This window comes from Besnoitia besnoiti, chromosome X, assembly GCF_002563875.1.
Source record: "Besnoitia besnoiti strain Bb-Ger1 chromosome X, whole genome shotgun sequence".
Lineage (NCBI taxonomy): Eukaryota > Apicomplexa > Conoidasida > Eucoccidiorida > Sarcocystidae > Besnoitia > Besnoitia besnoiti.
The window spans coordinates 2,013,151-2,037,298 of NC_042365.1; the positions used below are offsets into that span (position 1 = coordinate 2,013,151).

Consider the following 24,148-nt stretch of genomic DNA (forward strand, 5'->3'; position numbering starts at 1 on the left):
CTGATTTCAAGCAAGAGGTAAGTGTTGCATGTAGACAAAATGAAAGGATAGGCATGCACGTGCATCTCCGGATATGCATTCACCGCTGCTTCACACGCCAACAGTCCCTGCCACATACACAGCCATATATGTATGTATATATATGTATGTATAAATAGATGTATACTATGCGTCTGCGTTGGTGCGCTTCGCCCCGATACGTATGCGTTGTCGCTTGCATATATATATACATCGAGATAGATACAGATCTACAGATATATCAATGTATTTAGTCATATAGGTACAGGAATATGTAGATACAGACAGCCAGCGAGTGGGCACCTGGTGTTTTCAGTCATGGGGATGCGGTCGTTGTTGGCGAGCGTGAGGATTTTGTTGTCGTCGAGGACGGTGTTAAGGTTTTCGATCCAGATCGCGTCGACGGGGCCGTCGCAGGTGATCCACGTGTTGAATTTGAGCGCGCGGTTGTTGTACTTTGCCCACATCCACGCGAAGACGCCCGGCGTCCACTCCTCAGTCAGCGCGTCCTTCACGCCGTACATCTGCTGCGCGGTGATCGCCTTCGGATTCATCACCACGCTTCGCGTCGGGATGCCGATGTTCGTCAGCGCAGTCGTCAGCGTCGAGGCGATCTCCGACTTCCCCGAACACGTCGGACCGACCAGCATGAAGCCATGGCGCACGATCGACGTCTAAAACAAAAAAATACGTAAACACCTGAGAATTTCAGAGCAACTGCCTCGCGGGCGTGGCGGACCCGTACACGCCCGACAGCAGCGTGCGGTTTTTGAAGTCGGCGGGACGCAGGCTCGGGCGGTGTGCAGCGTTGACGCGGATCGAACGCGTGAGCTAGAGGCGACAGATCGCCGTGTGTCAAGCCGCGACTGCGTCGGCAGGCGCGCGCAACGACGAGACTTCTTGAGACACGCGCAGAACACTCGGATCCTTCGCGGCCGCGCGCCGCTTACCTCGTAGAGCTGCATCACTTTGATGAGGAACTCGTCAGAAAGCACGAGGCCGTTTTTCGCGGCGGTGGCGACGACAGCACTTTCGACTTCGCGGTAGAGCTTCTTCGGCGGATCTGCCTGCTTCGGGAAGATGTCTCTCAGCAGCGAGAGGAAGAGCGGCACGTCGTCCGCGACGAGCTTCGACAAGTTCATGTCGCGGAGCGTCCTGAAAAAGCGCCGAGAGCGTCGACGCATCACGGAATCCTCGCAAAAAAGAGATCAGACACGAGGAAAGAGGCCCGAGGAGGCGAAGCCCGGGCGCGGCTGCCAGCGGCCCCTCCAGCAAGAAAGCGAAGAAAGGAAGCATGGAGCACAAGCCCAGAGGGACAAACCAGAGATGGAAGCGGCGTTTCGACGTCTCATTGGGCCTCTCGGCAAGCTATGTGTGCCCCTGGAGCTCTTTGCAGCCTGGAGCTCGTTCACTTTTGTGTTTGGTGATGTGCCTGGCGCCCCGTGTCGCTGTGGATGCTCTTCTCATCGAGTCGCTGCTCCCCCGCCTCCTTTTCTTCCTCCGTCCTATTCGATTTGCTGCATCACCGGAATTTTTTTCGCGATTTTCTCACCGCATGAGCAGCATTTCTTCGTCCGCCTCGGGTTCCGCTCGCTTGGTCGCCCCCGCTGTGCGCAGGACGGAGAGGATGTTTCGCAGGCCAAAGTCGTAGTGGCGCTGCTTCGAAAGCTGCTCCTCGCAGAGGCCGTAGAGCACTTTGAACTTTTTCGAGAGACTGTCAATGTCCAGGTAACCCACCGACGCGAGCTTGACCTGAAACATGCGCCACGCACACGCGAGAACCAAACGTCGAGGCTTCTCCAGAGTCGCCCGCCCCTTCTTCCCTACCTCCCTCTCCCCCGGTTTTCCTCTCTCCTCGTGAAGCACGAGGCCCTGTCGCAGGCAGGCTCGCCTCCCTCTGTCCGGCTCGCGTGCGTTTGAGGTTCAAAGGTTTTTCGTGTTTTGTTTCGAAAAGATCGGGTTCCACTCCGCCCACCTTGATGATGATCTGCCGATCGGGCACCATCATGGAGACGCTGCGGAACAGCACTTTGAGATTCTCAGGCAGCTCCTGACGCCCTGCGTAGCCTGGGTTCATCGTGATGAAGTACGCCGTGGCTGGCACGAGGCGAATAGGCGCGGCCTCGCCGGGGAACATGAATGCGCGGACGCCTTGCTTCTTCGCAGTCGTAATCGACTCAATCTAGGATGGAAAACGAGAAAAAACGAGAGCGCTCCGCAGCCCGTCGCCCGCCACCGGCTAAAGATACCGCGAGGAGAACACCCCGAAGAAAGAGCGAACACTGGCGCCAGCACAAGGAGCGTAGCAGCAGCCCTCAACCGAACTGCAGTGGGGGGTAACAGGCGTATATATGTACATTTATAAAAGAGCGGTAGCAGGTTGAATTGGGTTTTATAGATATGTATATCTATGTATGGACGACAGCGGGCTAAAGGGTGTTTGTGGCAAAGCACGCCTTCTCAGGAGAAGTTCTCGCCCGAACGTGTTTGGTCAGTCGAATCCGCCACGAGACTGCGCTCTTCGGCTCAGCTTGGCCTGTGAGCGGCGCGACGGGTGCGGCAGTCGCCAGACGAAAGGAACAGAGAAAAGTCAAAGAGCAATCGAAGGAGCCTTCGAGCACTGCAGCCTCAAGATGCACTGCCTGCGCTCGCCTTCCTCCCCCCTCTCCGGCGCGCGCGTGAGAGAGGTCGCCGGTCCCCTGGCGAGCTGGAGGGTGAAAAACCTGAAGAAAATTGGGAAAAATCGGGAACAGCGCTCGCGCACATCACTGACTTGCATTGCGACGACGGAGAGGACCTCGAGATCGATGCGATTGAACTCGTCGAAGCATCCCCATAAGCCGCTCTGGCACAAGCCCTTGAAGATCTTCGCCATGTCGTTGTAGCGGTGCTGGTCAGAGCAGTTGGTGACAACGACGAAGATGCCGAGCGTACGCCCCAAGTCCTTGACAGTTTCGGTCTTCCCAGTGCCGGCGGGCCCGGCTGGCGCGCCTCCGTAGAACATCCCCAGAGCCTGCGAGCAGGTCAGGTAGCACCTGAAGGAGAAGGCGGAGCGGCCAACATGCAGGCAGAAAACGTCGCCTCCCGGAGCTCAACAGGGGAGTCCTATGCGCGTGGAGAGAGCGGACGAGGCGCACGCCGAAGACCCGCGGGGGCTGACGCGCGAAGAGAGAGAAAGAAAAAAGCGAAGGCCATGCGGCGTAGGCGGCCGAAGTCCGCACAGGCCCGAAGAAGAAGCGACTCGACGCAGAGAGAAACGGGAGGAAACGTTTTCGGTCCCAGTACCAGGACGGGAGTCCGTGAACACGCAAGCGCCTAAGAAGTTGATAGAACTCAAAATACTACGCATGTCTGCGTCTGCGTGACTTCGGGTAATCCACCTACCCGCTTCTTGAGCAAAAAGGATTGAGAAAAAAAGGCACACATAACGACCCACTCACAGGCCGCCACAGAGCGGGCTCGACAAGCAAGCAGGAGGTGGCGCCGTGAGAGAGAAAGAGAGGAGAACGAGATGCGTCTGTTTTCGTGTTTCGCGGCACCTCCACTTACCTGTCTGTGAGCGGCGTGATCGCGAGGCGCTCTTTGACGCCCAGGTATTCGTAGGAATACGTGAACTCGACGTCGGCGATGGCGATGAGCGCGTTGTCTGAGTCGGCTTTCCAGTAGAGCCGCGTCTGCTTTAGCCAGTCGAAGTCGCTCGAGTCCTTCAGGCGATGCTCCTTCACTTTCTTCCAGAGATCGGCGAACACGTCTCTCTAAGAATCGAAGAAAACGCAGAGGACACTCGTTTATGCGGCAGAGACGCCGGGAGGAAAAAACAGCTGGAACGCAAGACCCCTCCGCATATGTCGCAGATGCCCCAGGGCTCCTTCGGATGGGCGATGTGGCGCCTGGGGGCCTAAAGAAAAACGCCAAGAACCTCATTTTCTTTCGATCTCTCCTTTTTTCATCCGCCTCGTCGTCGAGCTGCTCGCAGCACCCCAGAGTCTTCCTCCGCAGAGCTGCAAAGGGCTCTCAAGCGCCGCGAGAGAAAAAGGGCGTCAGTCACAGACTGAAGAAAATACCGATCACCCCCAGAGCGAGGAGCCACACAGACCAGCGGATCGCTGCCCTACAGACAGCCACGCAGGCGCCAACACGTGAGCCGCACGCATCGTCACATGCATCCCTACGTGTACAAATGCATGTAGATACGTGTGAATATGGAACCGGGGCCATACGGTGAGTGCACCTGACCGCATGGAAGCGTCCACGGGAGAGGGAGAGTTTTTTGCGGCGGGAGGCTCACCTGGTGAACGTGGATGGTGACGAGTGTCTCGTATTTGGTTCGATTCAGCGGCGTCCCCAGGTCCGAGAGACAGGCAGAGACGAGGTCAGTCATCATGGCCACGAGCTTTTTGTTTGTCGAGTTCATGATAGTTCTGTCCCGCTCGCGCGAAAGCTTCTCCAGCGCCTCTTGGCAGTCCGCAGTCCAGATCATTTGAATGCCCAGAAGCGCCACCTGCGCAGATAGAAGAGAAAAAACGGGCGCCGCAGGCGAAATACCTGACGCGGAAGGGAATCGAACGCGCGACTCCTCGTCCGCTGCAACGCGCCAGGCAGCCCCGAACTCGCCGCCAACCCCTGCCGACGGATGCTTGCTGAAACTCCGAAAAGGCTGCTAAATTTGAAGCAACATTGATCAATTTATCTGAAAATTCAAAGTCAAGTTCATTTTATATAAACTCTGAGCACCTTCGCATCCCTCACAAGCAGGAGCAAATCCTCCTTGAGCGACAAAGGCACTAGTGTTGCTGAAATGTCTTCGTTTTTCGAGGAAAAAGCGTCCACACGCATTTGGCGCCGTGTCCTCGATAAAAACTGGTTCACACAATCACATCGCTACTCTGTAAAAACCCCTACAAACATCTCAGCCGCTACACACACGAGTACTACACATGCATACATATATGGATATATTTGTGCCTTGGATTGCTTCTCCCTGCATCCCCGTGAACTTGCAGACCTTCTTCTTTTGCCCCAGTGCCTGTGTGTGTCGGCAGAGTTTCTCTTACCTGGGCGATGTATCTGTCGCAGAAGTCCCTCAGTGACATCTGCGTGTAGACAAGGCCTGTTTCGTGGGCGGCGTACTTGCAGTCTCTGCGCACAGAACGCTGCATCTGCGATTCGAGGCCGCGCAGCCAATCCTCGATGTTGCCCTCGACTTTGAGCGGAGTCGAGAGCGTGACGACTTCCTCCGCGGAGCCTGCGACCGTCTTAATCTTCAAAATCTTCTTTCGGTCATCCTTGTCGAATACTACCTGAGGGAGAAGGCAAGCCCATTCGCGAAAGCGGCATAGCGACCACATGCAGCGAGAGAGACACACAAACGAGCGGGAATCCGGCAGCGCGCGAGAGAGAAGAGAAGATCGCATTCAGGCGAACAGCAAAAAAACATCGAGGGGCTTCTATTCGCCGGCGCAGAAAGCAAGCAGACAGAGGCAGCGTCCCTCCCAGCGCGCCGCGACACACGCACGCACGTCTAGGGTTAGTTCTGTTCGTATATCCAGCTGCTGTGCCTGTGGAGTGTGGCGCGTTCAAACTTGAGACCTCCCTCCCCCAGTCGCGTCTGAGTTTCGCTGTCTGCGCCCAAGACTGACCCTCGAGATCGCGTCGAAGAGCTTCTCAAAGTCTTCTTGCACAGACTCTGCGTCGGAGCCTTGAGAGAGGATCTTTAGAAGCACCGGATTCGAGACAAAGTAGAAGCGCGGAAACTTGTTTCGCTTGCCCTCCAAGTAGGACTCGAGCGACTTCTGGCAGCTCTCCAGGCCGCTGTGGAGAACCGGCAGCAGCTGCTTGAGGAGCTCGTTCTGACAGCACTCCGTCACGACGACGGTGTCTGCGGCCTTTGCCATGATCGTCGTCTGAAAATTGAGGAAGCATGCAAAAGCAGGCACGCGCCAACGTCTGGTGTGCACGAGGCAGCCTTACACAAAGAATCCTGGAGCTGTTCGCGCGTCCACGCGACCCAGAGACTCAGTGGAGGCTAGAAAACACGAACAGAAGCGAGTCACGGGCCGGAATCACGTGGCTGGGTTGGAAGAGCGAGGGGAAGGTGGAGGAGGTCAGACGAACGAAGACGACTACGAGCTCGTCGCCTCACTGGGTCGGCTTTCTGGCCGTGTGTATTTTCCTTTTTAGTGATGCGTTCACTGCGGGTGCCTGTTCACTCAGAGGCATTTTTCTTCAGATTTCTCACCCAGTCTTTGTCAATGCTGTGGAACCGCTTCGCCTCCGCGGGCATCTGCTTGGCAATGTCTCCGCCTGTAAAGACGGGCTCCAGCGACGTCCAGAGAACCTGCACCTTTGTCCAGCCGTCGATCGTGTCTGAGACCGAAAAAAAAAAGAAAAAATAGAAAAAATAGGGGGGAAAAAAGAAGTGGAATCGAAGTGTGTGGGAGGCGCGTGCGATCAAGAAAGTAAGCTAGCCGTACCTGAAACGTCCGAGAGCGTTGTGAGCATGCTGACGACGCGGTCTTTGAAGGGCGCGACGTGCCGCATGGCGTTCATCGTGTTCAGCGCCATCTGCGACTCCTCGAGCGCCTCTTGGATCTCGACGACGCGCCCTCCCTGCAGCACGCATGGATAGTCTCTGCAGCGGAGACACAGCAGCCGGAAGAAGGCTTGGTTGGCGCGGCGGCATGTTCCGGGAAAAGAAGAGAAAAAGCGAAGAGCCCGCCGGCAGCGCCGAGGACTAGCGGCTCTGCGCCGACCAGGCAAGCGAGAGGAGTCCAGCGATGCGTTTCGACGAAGAGAAAGTCGCGCATAAGCCGCGTCGAGAGACGCGACGGCGGCAACAACAATACGTGCCCGCGCCAGGGGGGACGTGAGGCGAGGAAGCAGAGCAACACTGGAAGCAGGCGCGGAGTCGATCGCGAAATGTCGAGCCCAATGCGAGGCGTACTAAGCTGCCTGGATACGACAGGGTGGCCTCAAGCGCACGCGATAGCACCTGTGGAAGCAAATGCGTATAAAAATATATATATATATATATATATTGATATATTTATCCATATATATATATTTAAATATTTATATATATTTATATTCATATATGTATACATGTGCACCTCTATGGACGCCAAGGAGGCGAGGGTGACGAAAAGGTGGGGCCGTGCCAAGCGCTGCAGACGTTTTCGGCCGTACCTCGTTTTCCAGGTGCCGAAGTCGAAGTTGGTTTGTTTCCACGTGTTTTCGATGTCTGTGAGTTTTTCCTCGATGATCAACTGCTTATCCGCGGACTCGCAAATGTCGATGATGTCGTCCTGAGGAGAAACAGGGGAAGGGGAGGCGCGTATCCAGTGGCAGATCGGCAGCTGGCCGCGAGGCGCAGCTCGGAAGGAGGCATCTGCCGATGCGCAGCAGAACGCTGAGTTGGAAAGCGTTATCAGGCTTCAGTCGCGTGTGGAGGCAGCTCGACACGCGCGAGGCGTGATCCCTTTGTCGCGCAAGAGAGAAAATGCGGCGCCGAGACGACGAAAGCTATCTGCTTGTTGGGCGATGTAGAAGGCGCCAGGTGGCAACGGAGAAGGCGACAGGGAACGAGATGAAAGAAGAGGAGAGAGGCAGAAAAAGAAGGAAGAAAAGCACACGGAGACACAACAAGACAAACGGGGACAGAGAGCGGTCGTACACAGAGACAAGTTGGAGACCGAAGGGGTAGGAAAAGGCAACGAACTCCAGTCTCGAGAGAGCCTCAGCAGGTCAGGCACATCAGGCCCCTCACAGGCAGAGACAGATGAGCAGAGAAAACGTCTTCGTTCACTTTGCTTCTGAGAAATCAGCTTTACTTTAAACTGTAGGAGGCCTGCGTCGGTCAGCGTTTGGAGGCGCAGCATCTCGTTCTCCACGTTGAAGGATTTTCCTGTGATTTTTTCAATTTGTTTCCAGTGGCGAGGCATGATCGACTTCTTGCTGAGCTCCTCGAGAAGCGGAAGAATCTGAACAGGCCAAAGCAAAGCTTGCAAGTGCGTGGCTTCAACGGAAGAAAAAGACAATCGGGCACTCGCCACGCCAGCTACGCGCGACAGAAGCCTGCAGGTGGCGCTGCTCACCTCGATGAAGTCGTCAATCTCCTTTTTGAACTCGAGGTAAGCGTCGCAGTCTTTGAGCTGCTTCGGGAGCTTCTTGCAGCACGTCGAGAAAAACTGAATTCGCTCGCTCATTAGCGGAATGTGACTCGGCGCATCGACCCAGAGAATGTCCTTCCACTCCTTCATCGTGTCAATCACCTGAAGCCCAACGCATGCACCCATATATTTATAATTTTTTTTATTTCTATTGTAGTTTTTGGTGTGAGAGATAGATATAGGCTTAGGCGTCGCTCTGTCAGGTTTTTTACCTGCACATAGAGGTCGTAGAGGAGTGTGAGGTGCGCAATTTCGCGCTTTGTCTGCTCAAGCTCGGGGTAGGACTGATGCGAAAAACCAAAGAGATCTTCGCCCGCGAAATAAATCTCTTGCTTCCGCGTCCGCATCTCGCATTCCTCTTTGAAGCGTCGCACGCGCTCGACGGCCTCTCTGACAATGAAACGATGAAGCGAGATGAACGCGGCTACAGCTCATGCAGACGCAGCTTTGAACTCCGCTGCTCGGCGTGAGTAGAGCTGCAAAGAGGCCCATGTGAGTGTCTGTCCCAAGCGAGGAAGAACGATATACATATATATATATATATATATATATATATACATATACGTATACCCCATGTGTGCATATGTGTAGACAGTGCAGCGGGCTTCTTTCCTCTGCCTTGCCGCGATCCAATGGCGATAGTCTGTGTCTCGTTCCTTCTGTGTTGTCTGTCGCAGCTCGTCGCTGCGAGGCTCTGCGTATTCTTTTTTTCCAGTATTTTGCTTGCCTGGGCACCACGCCGAAGGCCGTCGGACCGTTGCGCTCAAAGTCCTCGCGGAACTGCTTCACGTCGACCTTGAAGCTGTTGATGTTTGTAATCAGCTCGCGCTTGTAGTGCGTCTGCATTTCCATCAGACTGTCTTGGCGCGTCTGCGCCTCCGCCAGCAGCCGCTGCCAGGAGGTGCGCAGCATCAGGCGCTGGTCTTGTTCCTCTTTGTCGATCAGCGAGACGCTGCTGGGCGAGTAGCGATCCAGCAAGTTATACATGCTGATGACAGGATCGAACTCCGACTCGATGTCTGAACGCGAAACGACGCGAGAAGAAAAGTTAGGGGGAGGGGCTAGAGAAGGAGAAATGCGCGTCTCCGCGCGCCTTCTATGCGCTGTTCAGGCTGAAGACAGTACTCCCCCACGCGGCCGCAACGAACGCACGCGAAACCAGAGACGCCTTTGTGTTTGGGCTCGGGAAGACGCAAAGATGGGCGTAGAGTGTGCGGAGATGGAGAGCGAAGAACCAAAGCTGAACCTAAACCCTGAAGAAAAACAAACAAAAGTTGTCGTGGAAAAAAAACGGACGAACGAGACGACGGAGACACAGAGGTACAGCTTTAGAGAGACAGAGCAAGACGCACATTTCGATAGATATACTTATGTATGTATCTATGTGCAGAAAAAACGACCCTACATATACACAGAGAGAGAATAGGGGAGAGAGAGGATGAGGCCGCGGGCTGGGCATACGACCTCGTCAGCCAGGCGGGACTTCTCGCATTGAAAATATAAATGTAATTTGTAGGGGTGTGGTCGGAGCCTTGGGTGGAGTAGCGTTTGCGCGCGCAGGAAACCCATACCTGCTTCTTTTTCTCGGATGTAGCTGAGCGTCTCCATGACGTGGCGCAGCGCGTCGATGTCGGCGACATGCCGCTTGAGTCGCTTCGCCATCTGCCGAATCTGCTCCGCGAGGCTTTCGAGCTTTTGCTTCGCTTGGTGATGCAGCTCGTGGAGAAACTGGAGATTCCATCCCCGAATCAACTCAATGAGCTGAAAAAACATGCGCAGCCCAGAAACCCAGCCGCGCCGATTCACAAGCCGAACCCCGCATGTGTGTGTTTATGAACAGTATGTATGTATGTATGCACCTATGCATGTAAGTACGCTTCTATGCATGCATGTATGTATGTATGTGCGTATGTGCATATATATATATATATATATATATGTGTGTGTGTACGGATAGGCGTGTATATATATATATATACGTAAGGACAAGTCTCCATATAGATATATATGCACGGACACGTATGCATGTATGTATAGGAGTATATATGGGGCCCGTGGAAGCCGTGGTCAGATCGGAGGAACCGTCGGAGGCGCCGCGTCCTTTGAACTCCGGCCTGCGACTGCGAGTTTTCTCGCTCTCTCGCGTGGGGAGTAGAAAGAGGCGGGCGCAGAGTGCCTGTTCTCTGTCGGGTGAACGTCGCCAAATGCTCCCAGAGGCCCTCGGAAGCGAACCTGAGCGACGAGGCCGCCAGTGTTGAGGAGGAGGACGCCGATCGCGGCTTTGCTCTCCATCGCCTGGATCTTCGCCTCCACTTCGCCAAAGGCGCGCAGCCGCCTCTCGAACTCGTCCAGCGACGGGTTCCTGGCGGCGAAAGCCTCGTAGCTCTCTTGGCGCGAGTCGGACCACAGCCAGGCGAACTCCTGAAGCGGCAAGAAGCAGTCCAGGCGGCGTACCCAGCGCGGCAAACCCCAAAAACGCAGCATGCATGCGAAGAAGAAGCGGGGGAGGCTCTAAGTTTTAAGCATCTTTTTATCGCGCGGCGAAACGCCAGCGCAGGCCTTCATTTGTTTAAGAGCTACGGGAAGCGTAGACAGGTAAGCGGCCTCCGGTTCAACATGCTCAGCTCGCAGTCTCATGTTGCAGCGTATTTTCTCATGCATAGGAAGATACATAGGTCTTCTTGAGTAAATGTCTAGGTAGAATGTGCTGCTTCGTATTTTGAAGACGCGACGTTCCTGCTACTCAGCTCTGCTTTCTGCCTGCCTTCAGCCGCGCGACAGAGGAGGACGCTGAAGGCGCGCAGGGCTGTCAGACTGCGAGTGGCGGGGAGGTTTGTCGAAGCCGGCGCCGCCCGCGCCTCCACCGAGACGCAGCTCTCTTTCTTTCTGTGAATCTTCCGCCAGCGCATATCGCGCCGGCTTCCCGCCTCACGAGGCGAGCTCGATCGAGGTGAGCGCTGCGTGGAGAGCCCGGCGCGAGCCTTACGTCGAATCTCTGGAGGTAGTTGCCGACTTCGTCGCGCGTGCTTTGAATCGAGCCGGTCAGCAGCAGAAGCACCTTGAGGATCTCCTTGTCGCGGGAGATGCGCTCGCGAAAGGTCTCGCCTCGCGCGTCTTCTTCCTGCGGTGCCGCGTCGTCCGCCGGTGTCGCGAGGCTCCAAGGCGCGACTTCTTTTGAGCACCCTAAAACCGCCAGCGCAGACTTGTTGATCGCCGTCTGAATCTCCTCCAGCGACGGATGCAGGCGCACGCCCTTGCCGTCCAGCTGCAACTCGACTTCGAAGAAGGGAGAAGAACGGCCCTCTGCAGACTCACACACACAAACGAGAGGAGGCGAGAGAGGCGCCCGCGATGGCGTGAGAAAATCGAGTCTGCGAGCTGGAACGAGTCTGTCAGCGCACGCAAGCGAAGGCCTCGCAAGAGGGGCGCGGGGAGAGTCTGCGCGCCGCAGAAACGTTAACCATGCGCAGCCGCAGACCGGCGGAAATCGCAAACGGTGCCGCCGAGCCGCGCCGAACCATGCGAGAAGACGCAGACAGAAAAGGTCGCCGCGAAAGCAGCCAGAGAACGTGCAAGCATGTAAAGAGGTTCCAGCTCGAAAAACACGGCAGAAAATGCAGAGGGGCAAGCAATTTTTCGCGAACAAACCAAATAAAAGGTACAAACTCCTAGACCGACAGACACGCCGAGAACTGCTGTTCACGCATAAAAACACGGGGCATATGTGGTACAGTGAGGCAAGCAAATACCACAGCATAGATACATATATATATATATATATATGAATCTAGTGCCTGTGTGAGGTTCAGCTACGCACGTCTCTGTGTCTACGGCGTATCTCATATTAGGAATTTATTATATTTTTTTGATTGATTGTTGCTGCAAAGACGTGTGTGTGTGCCTGCTTAGGACGCACCCGATTTCCTAGGTCGAGCTTGCAGCCGGGTTTTGAGGCAGAAGAGCGACGTCTTCGTGGCCTTCAAGAGGGACGAGTAAAAGTTCCATTGATACTGCTTCTTGATCTTCAAAATATCCTCCTGATGCACTGGCTGAACGGAAGAAAACGAGAAAGAAGGGAAACGAAGCGTGATGTGAAGGCGGGCGCCGACCCCACGAGACGAATGAAGAAAAATAGAAAGATGAAAAAATCACATCGCCTTCTCAAAATTCGAGAAAGAGAGTCTCATCGGCCCGTGCGCCCGCGTGTGTCTCTGCAATCGCCTTCTCTGAGATATCTTCTCCAACGCGTCCAGCCGCGATCTTCGCGCTGCGCGAACCAAACTTCACATACCTAGCGCCCGGATTGGACCTCTCACTTTCCTCTGGTCGGCTGGACTTCCATCCAGTTTTATCGTGGTTTCTGTATTTTTCTCGATTTTTCTCTATTTTCTCGGTTTTGTCCGTGTGTATGTGGGCGAGGGGGTCGCGCGCGTTTACCTCCACGTCCTTTTCGAGCGGGCAGGCCAGACTCGCGCGAACCAAGTCGTAGACTGCGCTCTCGATTTCCACCGATCGCCCGTTCAGATGCGCGGCTGTCTGCTTCACGTGGGCATCTTGCATGTCGACGAAACTCTGCAGCGAGATCGTCGCGCCGGGCGCCGGCAGCTGGACGATCATCACGCGCGACAGCGCCTGACACCGCAACAGGCACACAGCATCTCAACTGCGCACTCGACCGCCGCCTCTCGTCGCCACGCTGGCTAAACAGCTCTCGACAGCAGCACGCGCCTAGAGGAGACAGATATAGCGTAGGGATGCATGCATCGACACGAAGCTCTGAGCCTTCTCCTCGGGGAGCCGGCAGGTTGGAGGGAAGACGGGAAGAGCTCTCGCCGCATCTATTCCGGTGGAGGGTTCCTGCCTCGTTCCCAGAAGTCATCCCAACGAGAGAGTTCTTTCTGTCTTCTCGGCGGCGTGCCGTGTGTCGCGTTTTCTTGAAAAGTTTCGAGCGCCTTCATTCAAGAAAAACGAGATCCGGGGGCCGAGGAAGACGCCAGCAGCGACAACAGCGTGTATCTGAATCCGTTTCTTCTTTTTGCAGAGAGGACGATGGTGGTGAAGAACAGAAAACAAGCTCCCGCTGCGCCGCGCGTCCAGCGTCTTTCTCGCGCGGCAACGGCTTCGAGGTCGGCGCGGGAGACGTCCCCTCAAGCCTCGGCCGCTGCAAGTGCATGGGGCTCTGAAAAATTGGATTTTTCGCGTTTTCGCGGTTGCCGACCTGCAGGTTTCCGTCGATGCGGTTCTCCACGATGTCGTTGACGGTCACGACGAGCTGTTCGAGCTTCGCGAGGCCGGCGTAGAGACTCTGCAGATAGCTCTCGATGTTCATCGAGATCCATGTGAGCGTGGTTTCTCCAGGTTTCAGCAGCTTCTCCACGCTGTTCAGATGCGGCTGCAGCAGTGCCGCGGTAATAGGTCTAATCATCGACGAAATGCGGCGGTACTCCTGAGAAGAGGCATCCAGACACGATCTCGCGGTCTAGGGGTGCGGCGAGCGGCGGCGCGACGCAGGCGAGGAGGCGGAGGGGCTTCAGCAGCGAGGAGAGAAGCAAAACGAAAGGGAGGCGAAAGCAGAAGGATCGCGCAGAAAAAACCGAAAACGAAGAAAAAGGCCTCAAGGGAAAGGCGAAACAATCGTAAGCAACAATAAGCAGCACGGGTGTCAGTGATGTCCGAGGTCGGCAGCAAGCGAAGCGTCTACTTTCGAGCCAGAGCGAGAAAAAGCTTCACAGATCGCGATCTACAAAGCTGCGCGCCTTTACGCTCTCGTGTAGGGATAGACGCCTGCGCCTCGTCGCTGCAAACGCGCAGGTGTCTCTCCGTGTTTCGCTGCGTAGATGTGTGATCTCTGGTCCCTTTAGTCCGCTTCTACTGGCGCCTGTCCATCGCACACGGAGGCAGCGGGGCCTTCTGCGTAGAGTCGCTGCCTGCATCGCGAAGCCTGGAGGCCCTGGGCAGCGCGCGACAGCGACGCCGTGACATCTAGAGGTGAGAAATGCAGGTCTGTCTTCACCGTAAATGAGGCAGAGACATGTGTGCGTGTATCGGTTTCAACTTTTTGTTTCTCGAGGGGCGTTTCCGCGGGGCGGGACAAGGCACTTTGTGTGATTGGGGGATGGATTTCGGCGGACGCGTGGCGCGCTGTGCACCTCGAGCACGTGGGTGAAGTCTTGGAAGTAGTTTTTGAGTTTTTTCTCTCGCAGGAGAACGAGTTTCGCGTCTTCGGGCAAGTTGAGGCGCAGCCGGTCGAGAGCCTTCGTCTCGCGGATGAGCTGAACGATCTGCGGCGAGAAATTCACAAAGAGCTTTCCAGTCGTCTCGTGCCGCGCAAGCAGCGTCGCCTGCAGATGCGCGCGCGCCGCAGGAATCGAGTCCTTCCATGTCTGGTACCACAGCAACTCGAACTCGAGCAGCGTCGCGGCGACCTGCGAGAAAAGGAGAGGCGCGGCGAGGAGAAGCGCAGGAAGATGCTGGCGGCAGGCGAAATGACGAGAGGAACGCGGAACGCAGCGGAGCTGCAGACGGGGAGGGAGAAGGGAAAACGCCGAAAGAAGAGGGAGCGTCCGCGCGGAAGAAACCTCTCTCCTCACCTTGTTATACAGACGGACGGTTTTCTTCGCCTCGCGCGAGCTGAGCACGAATGGATGCTCCTCAAACTTTTTCATCGGACCCTTTGAAAAACAAAAAGGCAGCTCAGATCGCAGCACATGTGCTTAGGATCGCGCGCCGGAGGCCACACGCACTCAAAGCGTCGGAATCTCAAGCGAAGCTTCTGAGGACGAAGAATATGTGTCAGTGCGCAAAGATACGCAGAAATACAGGCATCTGGGCGCGTAGAGCCAGCCAGCGCCTGAGAGGCATCTCCCTCGGCAGTCCTCTGCAGCGGCTCGTAGAAAGCTAGAGTCGCGGAGTCGCATAGCGAGAGAGAGAGTCAACTTAGACCGCAGGAGGCATAGATAAAAAGGAGGAAGAAGAAGAGCGGCAGAGAAAGAGACGGAGACGGCAACACAGGAGAAGGGAGAGCTTGACAGGGCGACGGCGGAGACCGAGACAGATAGAGAGGGAGGCGCCAAGACTGAGGCGTGTACGTAGAGAGAAAGCGAGGGAGAGAAAGAGACGTCGACGGCCGATCTAGATACGCGGCGAATCGGGTTCGTATTCTCTTTTCGTATGTTCAACTCTTCAGGGGATTTCCAGCTGCTCGCGTTTGTGCGAGATTTCCATCGTGTCTAACCTCGATACGCTTGAGGAGATGGCGAGCCCAGACGATGCTCCCTGCGATCGGGGGCATGTCGCGGTCGAGGGGCGGATTCGTGCGCAGGCGCTCATACTGCTCTTGGATCTAAAAATGAAAAAAATTGGAAAAGACACACCGGAAAATGCAATGGAAGAGGAGGTATCAAAGCCACGGCGAAACAGAAGGCACAGTGAGCGGAGAGAGCGAGAACGAAACAGACAGACGTGGAGTACGACCAGCTCCCAGCAGCAGCAGCGGCTGCGCCGGCGAAATATGATGACGAAAGTGAAGAGGAAAAAGGGAGGAGAGGAGGAGGCGAAGGCGCGAGAGGCACGAGAGCGAGCAGGAAGAAGAGCGAGGCGAAGCAGCACACGATGACGCGCAGACGGGAAAGACAGAAGGGTAGATGTCGGAAGGCTGGGAAGCCACGCGTTGATAAAAAACAAAAAAAAGGAAGAAGAAGCGCACGCATGTGCCTAGAGCCTCGCGCGACACTCGACTGCACAGAAGAAACAGAAAAACAAAGGGCAAAAACTGGTTCTGACGGATAGGCGCAGCTACACAACATCCTACTTGCTGAAGCTCCCAGCCGTATCGGTGAAAAATGATTGTGATCTTGTTTTTTAACTCGCTCTTCAAATTCTCGCTGTGGACGACGGACTGGAACTTCTTGAGCAACTGGAGTGAGGCATCGATCGACGTCGTTGACTCAAAAGACTTGGAAGGAAAAACACCACACGAAATTCGACATGGCGGTCACAGGAGGTGAGGCCCTGCGGCGCCTCTGAAAAACTTCTTAAACACGCGCACTGCCGTCCATCGTCTTCCTCGGGGGGTTATCGGCCCCCCACGACTCCTATCGGTTTCTGCTCTCTTCGCGGCAGCAGACATCTCTTTCTCTTGCCGCCGCTGAGCCGCGCAAACGCACTTTGTTTTTCAACTGCAAGGGACGCGTGCGGACACGTTTGAAGCACACTCTTTTTGAGTGCGACTTATTCACCGATCTCTTTGAGCCAGCAAGTAGGGTTTAGAACTCAGGCGAGAGGACGCCTTCCTCTCCTCGCGCAGGCCCCCGCTCTCTACATTCTACACGAAGTCTTGGGCCGAAAGCAGGCGAAGGAAGCGGCTTTCTCCTTCGAAAAGACTCATGCAGGCCTGCCCCTGTTGCTCCCTGCGGCTGGTGCAGTGCCCCCCCTCCGCTGAAGGGGTCTTGTGGTTTTTTTCGATTTTTCTCAAGTTTTATCCACTTTTACTTGGTTGATGAAGGGCTGCAGCGCGGTCTCGAGGTCGGCGACGCGCACGGTGAACTCAACGAAGTCGCGATCAAATCGGTTGTTTGTGAAGTCAAGCATGTCGTGGCGCTTGGAACGGAACTCCGCAAGGATTTGCTGCAAAGAACAGAGCCGCGAAACCCTCCAGCCTCGAAAGAGGTGGGAAAGACGCCACGGTGCACCAACCAGAGTAGACGCACAGTGCGTCACACTGCTCGCTCCTGAACACAAGGATCTCGGCTTCAAATGCACGTGAAAACAGGAGAGAGAAGAGAGACACAAACGCAGCTAAATCGGTGAATGGGGCTCTGAAGATCGTGTACCGGAGTATGAGTGGAGTCCTTCCATTGCCTCGCAGAGAGAAACAAAGCGAGGTAGAGAGGCGCAGTTGTGCATATCGAAGCAGCGCGTCTTTCTCTAGGTCAGCATCATCACTCGAGTTCTTTCCCTCAGTCCGCGCCTACCTTGAACCGGTCAACGAAGACTTCCAAGCCCTCGAAGCGGTGACGCGAGATGCTCTGGAACTGGCGGATAATCGAAAACTGAAGAAAAACCAAAAGTCCGGAAAAATCAAGCACAATACCAGCAGGAAGTAAGTGACGAGAAACGAACGGCAGGCGCAGCGACACAGTGTCAATACGCAGCGCTTGTTTCGTTTCACTGCGAAGACTGCCGCGTTCTTGCCCTGCTCGCGCGGAAATGGTACTCCTCGTCTTCTCTGTTTCTCAGTTCTTCTGCAGCGAGTGCGCGCAGCGACGCGCAGGCGCCGTCCTCGCTATCTCTCAACCTCAAAAACAGGTTCAGGGTGCGGCGACGCAGGCCGCCAGCCACCAGGCTGCCGCGTGCTCTCTGCTTTCGACGTTTCAGCGCCGACTCTTCCTGCCGCCACAGTATGTCTCGCTGCACTTTCTCACGAGTGTGATGAGCTTCAGGACGCGTCGGCAGAAGAGATCCATGCGGCCAAAGATCTGCTGCTCGGAGAAGTCGAATTGCTTCCCTTTCGGCGTCGTAAGCAGCTTGTCCTTCGTGATGCGGTAGTGCTCGTGGTACGCTTCGTTCAGCCGCGAACAGGCCTCCAGTTTTCGAATCAGCTCCTCAGGCTCGCGATCCCACAGCTTGTCGTAGTGGTCACCCTCGAGGACGCCCTTCTTGCAGTTCGCAATCATCTGCATAGAAGCAGCGCAGACAGCACAAGCTGCGCCGCATCGTCGCCGCTTTCAAAGAGAGAAAGAGACGCTTCGGGGCTTCCAGAGAGCAGACACGGAAAGGTGGAAAGGGCAGCCGCGCGAGAGGCGAGATGAGAGAACGGCGGAGAGACAGCTACTCGCAAGCAAAGCGCAAGTTCGCAGGCGGATGGCAGGAACTGCAGCGCCGCATCATCACACATTGACTGTTTGTTTTTTAGATAGATAGATAGATAGATAGATAGATAGATAGATAGATAGATAGATAGATAGATAGATAGATAGATAGATAGATAGGCATGTACACTAAATTTCTGAATGTGTTTAGAAGGTAGATGTAAGCGACAGCTGTCGGTCTGTCTGTTTTGAGGCAGGTTGTACAGAAAAAGGCGAGTGTGTGTGGGTTCCATGCCTGATTGGTGATTTTTATGAAGAAGCTCGTCATGCGCTCGTTGGTGTTGTAGTAGCGCGAAATCGAGTGAATCATCGTGACTGCGTTCATGAGCGCTGCCAGGTTGTCGATGATGTGCTGTGGAGTTCCTGTTAACGCAAAACCAGCACAGTAAGAAGCAAAACTCTCTTGAAACACGCAGCAGGAGACTGAGATTCACAGTTCGCGGACTCACAAGAGGCGAGGAAAGAATCGCGCGCGCATTTCTAAATTTGCGCAGTTTGTCGCCTCAGGGAGCTCTGGCGGACGCAATATGTGTAGCAGCGCATGCGTGTAGACATCCGCCGGCAGGCGCCCCTACAGTTTCTTGCACCTATCTCTTCGCATGCGTCTGTATATATATATATATATATATATATATATATATATATATATATGCAAATACCTCTATACGAGGAGGGCAGCTGTATTCCTACGCCGGCAAGTGGACATCTTTTGGCATATACGTGAATTCTGCCTGCGTGGCTCGCGAAACGGAAGCCGTTGTTGCACTTGATCTCCCAGTGTCTGTATGTGTGCTGCAGCGGTATCTCTGCGTGAGCGCGGTTTCCAGAGCCTTTTTTCGTTTCTTGTCCTTGCCTGTGTAGAGGGGATCGATGAAGTTCTCTAGCGTGCTGAGGTATTTGACGTTGTCTTTCGCCTCGTTGAACGCCTCCGTGATAACCAGGTCGATCTGTCTGCATCGCCGCAGCGCGTGGAAAGCTGTTTGCCGCGACTTCGGCGTTACTTCTGCGTTTGTCTGCGCAAAAAAAGAGACGCTCAATTCAGTATACGTGCACATACGTCTATATTTGTATACATGTTTATGCAGGTTTATATCTATATATATGTATGTGGAGGGATGGTGCATGTGGAGTGGCGGGCAGGCGTTGGCGCATGCAAGCATAAATATGCATGTATGTGCTTGTTTATCCTACGAGTGAGGTCGACTTTTACGAAGCAGAGACGCTTTTCGTGACACCCGTTCGTACTCGGATGGAGTCTATGCATCATGGCGCCTGTATATGCGCGGATAAACAGTTGTGTCTGCAGCAATACTAAAAAAACGGGCAGATAAGCATGTATACGTATATATATGTGTCAGCGCATGCCTCTCTGTATCTCTCCATTCCCAGCCGTCTTCAGTCCGCACACAAGAAGAACGAGGCCCTATGCGTCTGCCTGCGGTTACCTTGCTGACGGCGTAGAGCGTCTCGAAGACAAACTTGCAGCTGTCGCTCTTGAGTTGCTCTGTGATCGAGTTGAGTCTCTGCATGCGGTTGCGCCAGTACTCAATCTGCGGGAAAAAAAAGGTTGCTGCATCATCGCCGCAGCTCGAAGGCGGAAGGCGCCCTGCGAGGCACCTCGCAGAGAGTCTCGAGGTCAGTGGGCGCCTCTTCGCGCACGCAGCTCACTATCGCAGCAGGTAAGAAGCTCTCTTCCCAGAAGCGGGTTTTTCCGCTCCCTTTCCGGGCGTTTAGCTTTCGTCTGCCTCGCCGCGAGGTCAGCGCTGCATTCCCCCCCTCATCCCCCCCCCGACGAGCCTCTCCTCGCCGTCTGCACACCGCCCCTAGAAAAGGGCATTTCTAGAGAAGGAACTGAAACAACTGAAGGTTGCTTTAAGTTGCAGTCTGCGATTCCTGTTTCTTTTCTGCGTTAGTTTACCTCGCTCCGCGGCCCAGCGTCAGGCGGCTCATTACTCTGCTCCAGGGACGTTTCGAGGTACCGCTCAATCTGGCGACACCAGTCTTCGAGCAAGCCCTCGAAGTGAAGAACTGTCTCGGGGTTCTTTGCAGCCAGCGCAGGGTCTCTGCGCGCATCGTCGGAGACTTTCCTACAGGAAACAAAAACGCAGAGAGCCGACGCCCCCGCTGTCGCCTCAGGAGCGCGGCGAGCGCGCGGCGTGGCGAGAGAGGCGGAAAGAACCGCCGTGGCTAGCAGAGATGCGCAGTTTTTCTATCCGTGTGTTCGCGCACACTGGATCTCGCAAGGGGGAGGCAGAAACAGAGAGGGAAAAGAAGACCCAACTTCTAACTGCCGTCTTACGCAGAGTCAGGTTTGCGCAAATCGATGCCGCAGGACAGCGAGTGCACCGCTCCAGAGAGATCTTTGCAAAAGCTCCGAAAACCGCCGACAAACTCGCGGCGCTGCTCGCTCCGACAACTTTTCCTAAAATGCCCCAAAACAAAGAATGAAGCCTGCACGCTCCCACTCGTGCAACGATTCACACCTAATTATATATATATATATATATACATACACGACAGATATATGTAGACATACATGCGCATGTATATGGATATACGTCTACATGTATGCACACGTACGTATATACATATATATGTGTATGCATATAGATGTATGTACGTGAAGGAATGTGTGTCTGCACAGGCCTGCGAGAATGTAGATGTGAGTGGACGTATGAGATTTGCTTAAGAGCACACATTGCATTCTGCGTGCATGTTTCGCTCGACTAGCGCAAATGCATACAGATGTCTGCGCCAAACTTGTTGCGCTGTCTCCGTGTCGCGCACTTGAATACCTACATATTATTTATTCATCGTTTCCTTGCTTTTTTCTCTCTCTTCTCACCACTCCTGTTCGGTGAAGCGCTCGACGACGGGGAGGAAGACATCTGAGAGCATGACGCTGAGACTAGAGAGCGGCGTGCTGGCGATCTCGCCGAAGAGAACTTCTGCGTCGGATGCGACGTTCACGTTCACGGGTTTGCCTCGCGGCGTCGTTTTCAAAAAGTAGATCGCCCGCGCATGCAAGCCAGACTCCGTCCCGTCTGCGAAGAGGAAGATAGCCACGCGTCCAGCTTATCAAGGCGCGGCACACGCAGCGCGAGGCAGGGGCAGGCTGCCCGAAGAAGGCGCGAAAGAGGAGACACGAAACACAGGCGAGCGGCGCCGGCGGAGTCGCGCGACCGACGACAAACAAAACACGCGAGAGGTGCGGCGCGGACTCAACTGGAAGAGCCGCAAGCGAAGACGCCGGAGAGAGACACATCAGAGCAGCGTCCGGAGAGCGAAAGAGGTTTCCTCTCGAAAAAAGACGCAACTAAAACATGGCAGAGGTGCGACAGACGCGACGCGGACACTGAGCACCGAGGAGGCGCTGGGCGACAAGAAAGAAGAAAGGAAGATAAATCGAAATTGCGCCGAAGCAAAATGCCCAGAGACGGTGTGACACACGCTCGAATGCAAAGGCAGAACAAGCAAAGAGGTGACCCGCGGGCGCACATCTTCCTCAAGGCATTGCCTCATTTGGAAAGGCCGTTCTCAGCTTGCAAAGAAAAGGCCTTGCAGCTAATATGTTCCGATGAGAGTTTTACAAATTTCTGTTTTTCCTGTACGTCAACGGTCTCGTCAGAGTATCCTTGTTTCCTCTGTCGTGCCGGCATCACACTTTTTTTTCGTTTTCTTACACGCGAAACCGCTGTATTTTTTACTCATGGAGTGCGTTGCCGCTTCACCTTGAAAAGTGTTTCCATGATGAAAAGGCCGTTATGCCAAACCAAACATGCTCTCCTGGTTCCTTTACATAAAAATATGCAGATACGAATCTGTGTGTGTGTGAAGACGTATGTAACAAATGTAGATATATATGCAGGTACATGCGTGTGCGGAACGATACGTATTTGCATATATATCTCCGTGTATATGTTTATCCACTTTTGCATATGGCTGCCTCTGGGGTTTTTGTCTGATATTTTTCTCTGCCGTGCGAAGACAATCTCTTAAAAATCCTCCTTTTTTCTTTCTGTCGTGCGCTCGGCTGGAATGTTTCTGTTTGAGTATGGAATACTAGCAATTGTTCCACGTAAGACTTTTCTTCTCTCCTTGGGAAAGTGTTCTTTTCTTTTCTCTGCATCTGAGACCGCAGCAAATCCTGTGACGTCTAGAACCATTGATTTCTCTCGTTTTCTACGGCCCGTGGAAAACTCCCGCGGAATCTCCTTTTTCTGGGAAACTCATTTTCAAAGTCTCCGGTTTTTCCCCATCAACCGTGGTGTATTTCAAGAAAACAGTGTGAGTTTAGAAGCGAAGCAGCGCTTTCTTTGTGACAGATTATAACGAACAAAGGAAAACCGAGAGCAAAAACGGGCTCTGCAGCTCGACTCGCACAAAGCTTGCGCCAAGGGCACGTGTGTAACTACTCTGTGGAGACTGCGTTTTGCCTGGAGGAAAGGCGTTCCGGGATTGATAGCCCGAATCCCTTCTCCTTTTCCATGCAAGAAGAAGAGGATCTCCGCAGAATCCACAGGACAAGAGCAAGTTCGTTTTCACCGCTGCTAAGCCGAGAGATGGATAGGTCGCTGGGATTAGACAAATGGGCGCCCATATCTGCAGGTTGTGTCCTGTGTGTGCGGGCGCGGCAAATCTGCGCAGCTTTTGAAAAGCTAAAGCGCACATCCCGGTTTCTGTGCGAAGGCCTCTCACCGGTGCAGATGAGCTTCGCGTCGAGACTCGAGTCGCTGGCCGCAGACTTTCCATCTTTAGGCTCTTGGTAGACGAAGATGATGTACTGGCGCCGGCTGAAACCCGAGAGGAGTTTTTCGATCTTGGAGAAGAAATGTCCGCGGAAAGCGAACTCGACGGCAGTCTCCTCGTCCTCGAGATTGAACGCCGCGACGACTTGCGACACCATCCACCGGTGCCGCGGATGAAGCGCCGCCATTCTCTCGACATGTCACAGATGCAGAGAAAACGAGTTCGACGCTTGTCTCACGCGGTTCTGCAGCGTGGTGAGTTACACGGAGAAAGCGCGTATCTAGGTATCTACGCGCACCCGAAGAAGCAGCGGGGCTGTAGCCGTGTGCGTACGCCTTTGGATTTCTTACGTAGGCAGACAGGTTTCGGTGTCTGGCGAGACGGTTGCCTTTCTACTCTAGAACAGTAACCAAGAAGAAGAGTGCGAAGTTTGTCCAAGCGAAAGCTCCGAGTAGGATGCGTGAGCGCGGGCGGCGCGGACAAAGAAAGGGCGGGCTGAGGACGCACGTTTCGTCTTTCAGCTGATCGATGCGGACGCAGCAACAGGTAAGGGAATGCAGGAACACACTATCTCGAGCGAGAGCCTCTTTGGCTACCCGCAGGGCTGGAGATAAGGTCTCAGCTGCGGAAAAACGAGCCAACTCGAATGTTACCGCCCGTGCCTGAGGTCTGAAAACGGCTCTGTTATCTCGAAAAGCACAGACTCTCCGCAAAGATCTTCTGGCACACGCGAGGGTGTTTCGCTCTCATCTTTTCACTCTCCTGCGGACTGAATGTTGAGAGTCCCCTACAGGCGAAAACCCGTGGAGAGGCAGAAGAGGACAACGACGGGCTCTGTTAGGTTCTCTAGCTGCGCGCGAACGTTTGAGTGTGTCTGCCGCGAAACGAGCACAGCGACGCAGATGAGTTCATAACTCTGCACATCCTGCCTACGCTTCAGGTTCATTTACATGTGTATGTGTATGCTTATGGACGCAGCTGCGGAGGGCGTCACCTTGTTCGGTTGCCGCAGCCTCCTTGAAGCTGAAAAAACCAGAGTCAACTATCTATTGTTCCAGATATTAAGGAATGTATGCTTCATATAACTACACAACGTTATGCCAAGGCGCTCGCTGCTTCGCTGCAGCAAAGAGACGAGGCGAAGCGGTGCCGGGCTGCAGCGGGGCGACTGTCGTTTCAACATAGCGCAACGCGCTTCGCTACTCCGCCAATCGCGAGAGCTGGGCTAAGTGAAGACTCCAGATATCTGAGGATATCCCGATAAAAGTGTGGGCTCCTCAGGCAACGCGGTTGCGCAGGAACGCCCTCCCCGTCCTTCGCCTTTTTGAGGACGAGCTGGAGAAG

The 24,148-nt window shown here is 54.6% G+C and overlaps 2 protein-coding genes across 2 annotated transcripts in view; both read right to left on the reverse strand.

Annotated features, from left to right (window-relative positions):
* The window catches only part of BESB_018310 (putative dynein gamma chain, flagellar outer arm), a gene marked incomplete at both ends in the record, with an annotated part of 32,314 nt that extends 20,549 nt beyond the window's left edge, over positions 1–11,765 (reverse strand). Inside the window, 20 exons of the mRNA XM_029360546.1 lie at positions 322–692; positions 969–1,173; positions 1,571–1,770; positions 1,994–2,200; positions 2,792–3,053; positions 3,568–3,773; positions 4,307–4,519; positions 5,073–5,318; positions 5,658–5,921; positions 6,257–6,384; positions 6,492–6,649; positions 7,204–7,322; positions 7,848–7,997; positions 8,112–8,288; positions 8,399–8,576; positions 8,914–9,205; positions 9,758–9,947; positions 10,419–10,607; positions 11,173–11,489; positions 11,705–11,765. Of these exons, the coding sequence (XP_029216522.1) occupies positions 322–692; positions 969–1,173; positions 1,571–1,770; positions 1,994–2,200; positions 2,792–3,053; positions 3,568–3,773; positions 4,307–4,519; positions 5,073–5,318; positions 5,658–5,921; positions 6,257–6,384; positions 6,492–6,649; positions 7,204–7,322; positions 7,848–7,997; positions 8,112–8,288; positions 8,399–8,576; positions 8,914–9,205; positions 9,758–9,947; positions 10,419–10,607; positions 11,173–11,489; positions 11,705–11,765 (4,133 nt within the window). The remainder of the gene's footprint in view (positions 1–321; positions 693–968; positions 1,174–1,570; positions 1,771–1,993; positions 2,201–2,791; positions 3,054–3,567; positions 3,774–4,306; positions 4,520–5,072; positions 5,319–5,657; positions 5,922–6,256; positions 6,385–6,491; positions 6,650–7,203; positions 7,323–7,847; positions 7,998–8,111; positions 8,289–8,398; positions 8,577–8,913; positions 9,206–9,757; positions 9,948–10,418; positions 10,608–11,172; positions 11,490–11,704) is intronic.
* Positions 11,766–12,091: 326 nt separating this feature from the next.
* BESB_018320 (putative dynein gamma chain, flagellar outer arm) lies at positions 12,092–22,991 on the reverse strand (the record flags this gene model as incomplete). The annotated part of the gene is made up of 17 exons (XM_029360547.1): positions 12,092–12,235; positions 12,624–12,818; positions 13,405–13,632; positions 14,336–14,611; positions 14,777–14,857; positions 15,421–15,528; positions 15,997–16,140; positions 16,677–16,811; positions 17,159–17,236; positions 17,609–17,860; positions 18,291–18,418; positions 18,909–19,068; positions 19,501–19,605; positions 19,974–20,142; positions 20,355–20,477; positions 20,901–21,099; positions 22,754–22,991. The coding sequence occupies 17 exons, from the start codon at positions 22,989–22,991 to the stop codon at positions 12,092–12,094; spliced, it is 2,763 nt and encodes a 920-aa protein (XP_029216523.1).
* Positions 22,992–24,148: the final 1,157 nt, after the last annotated feature.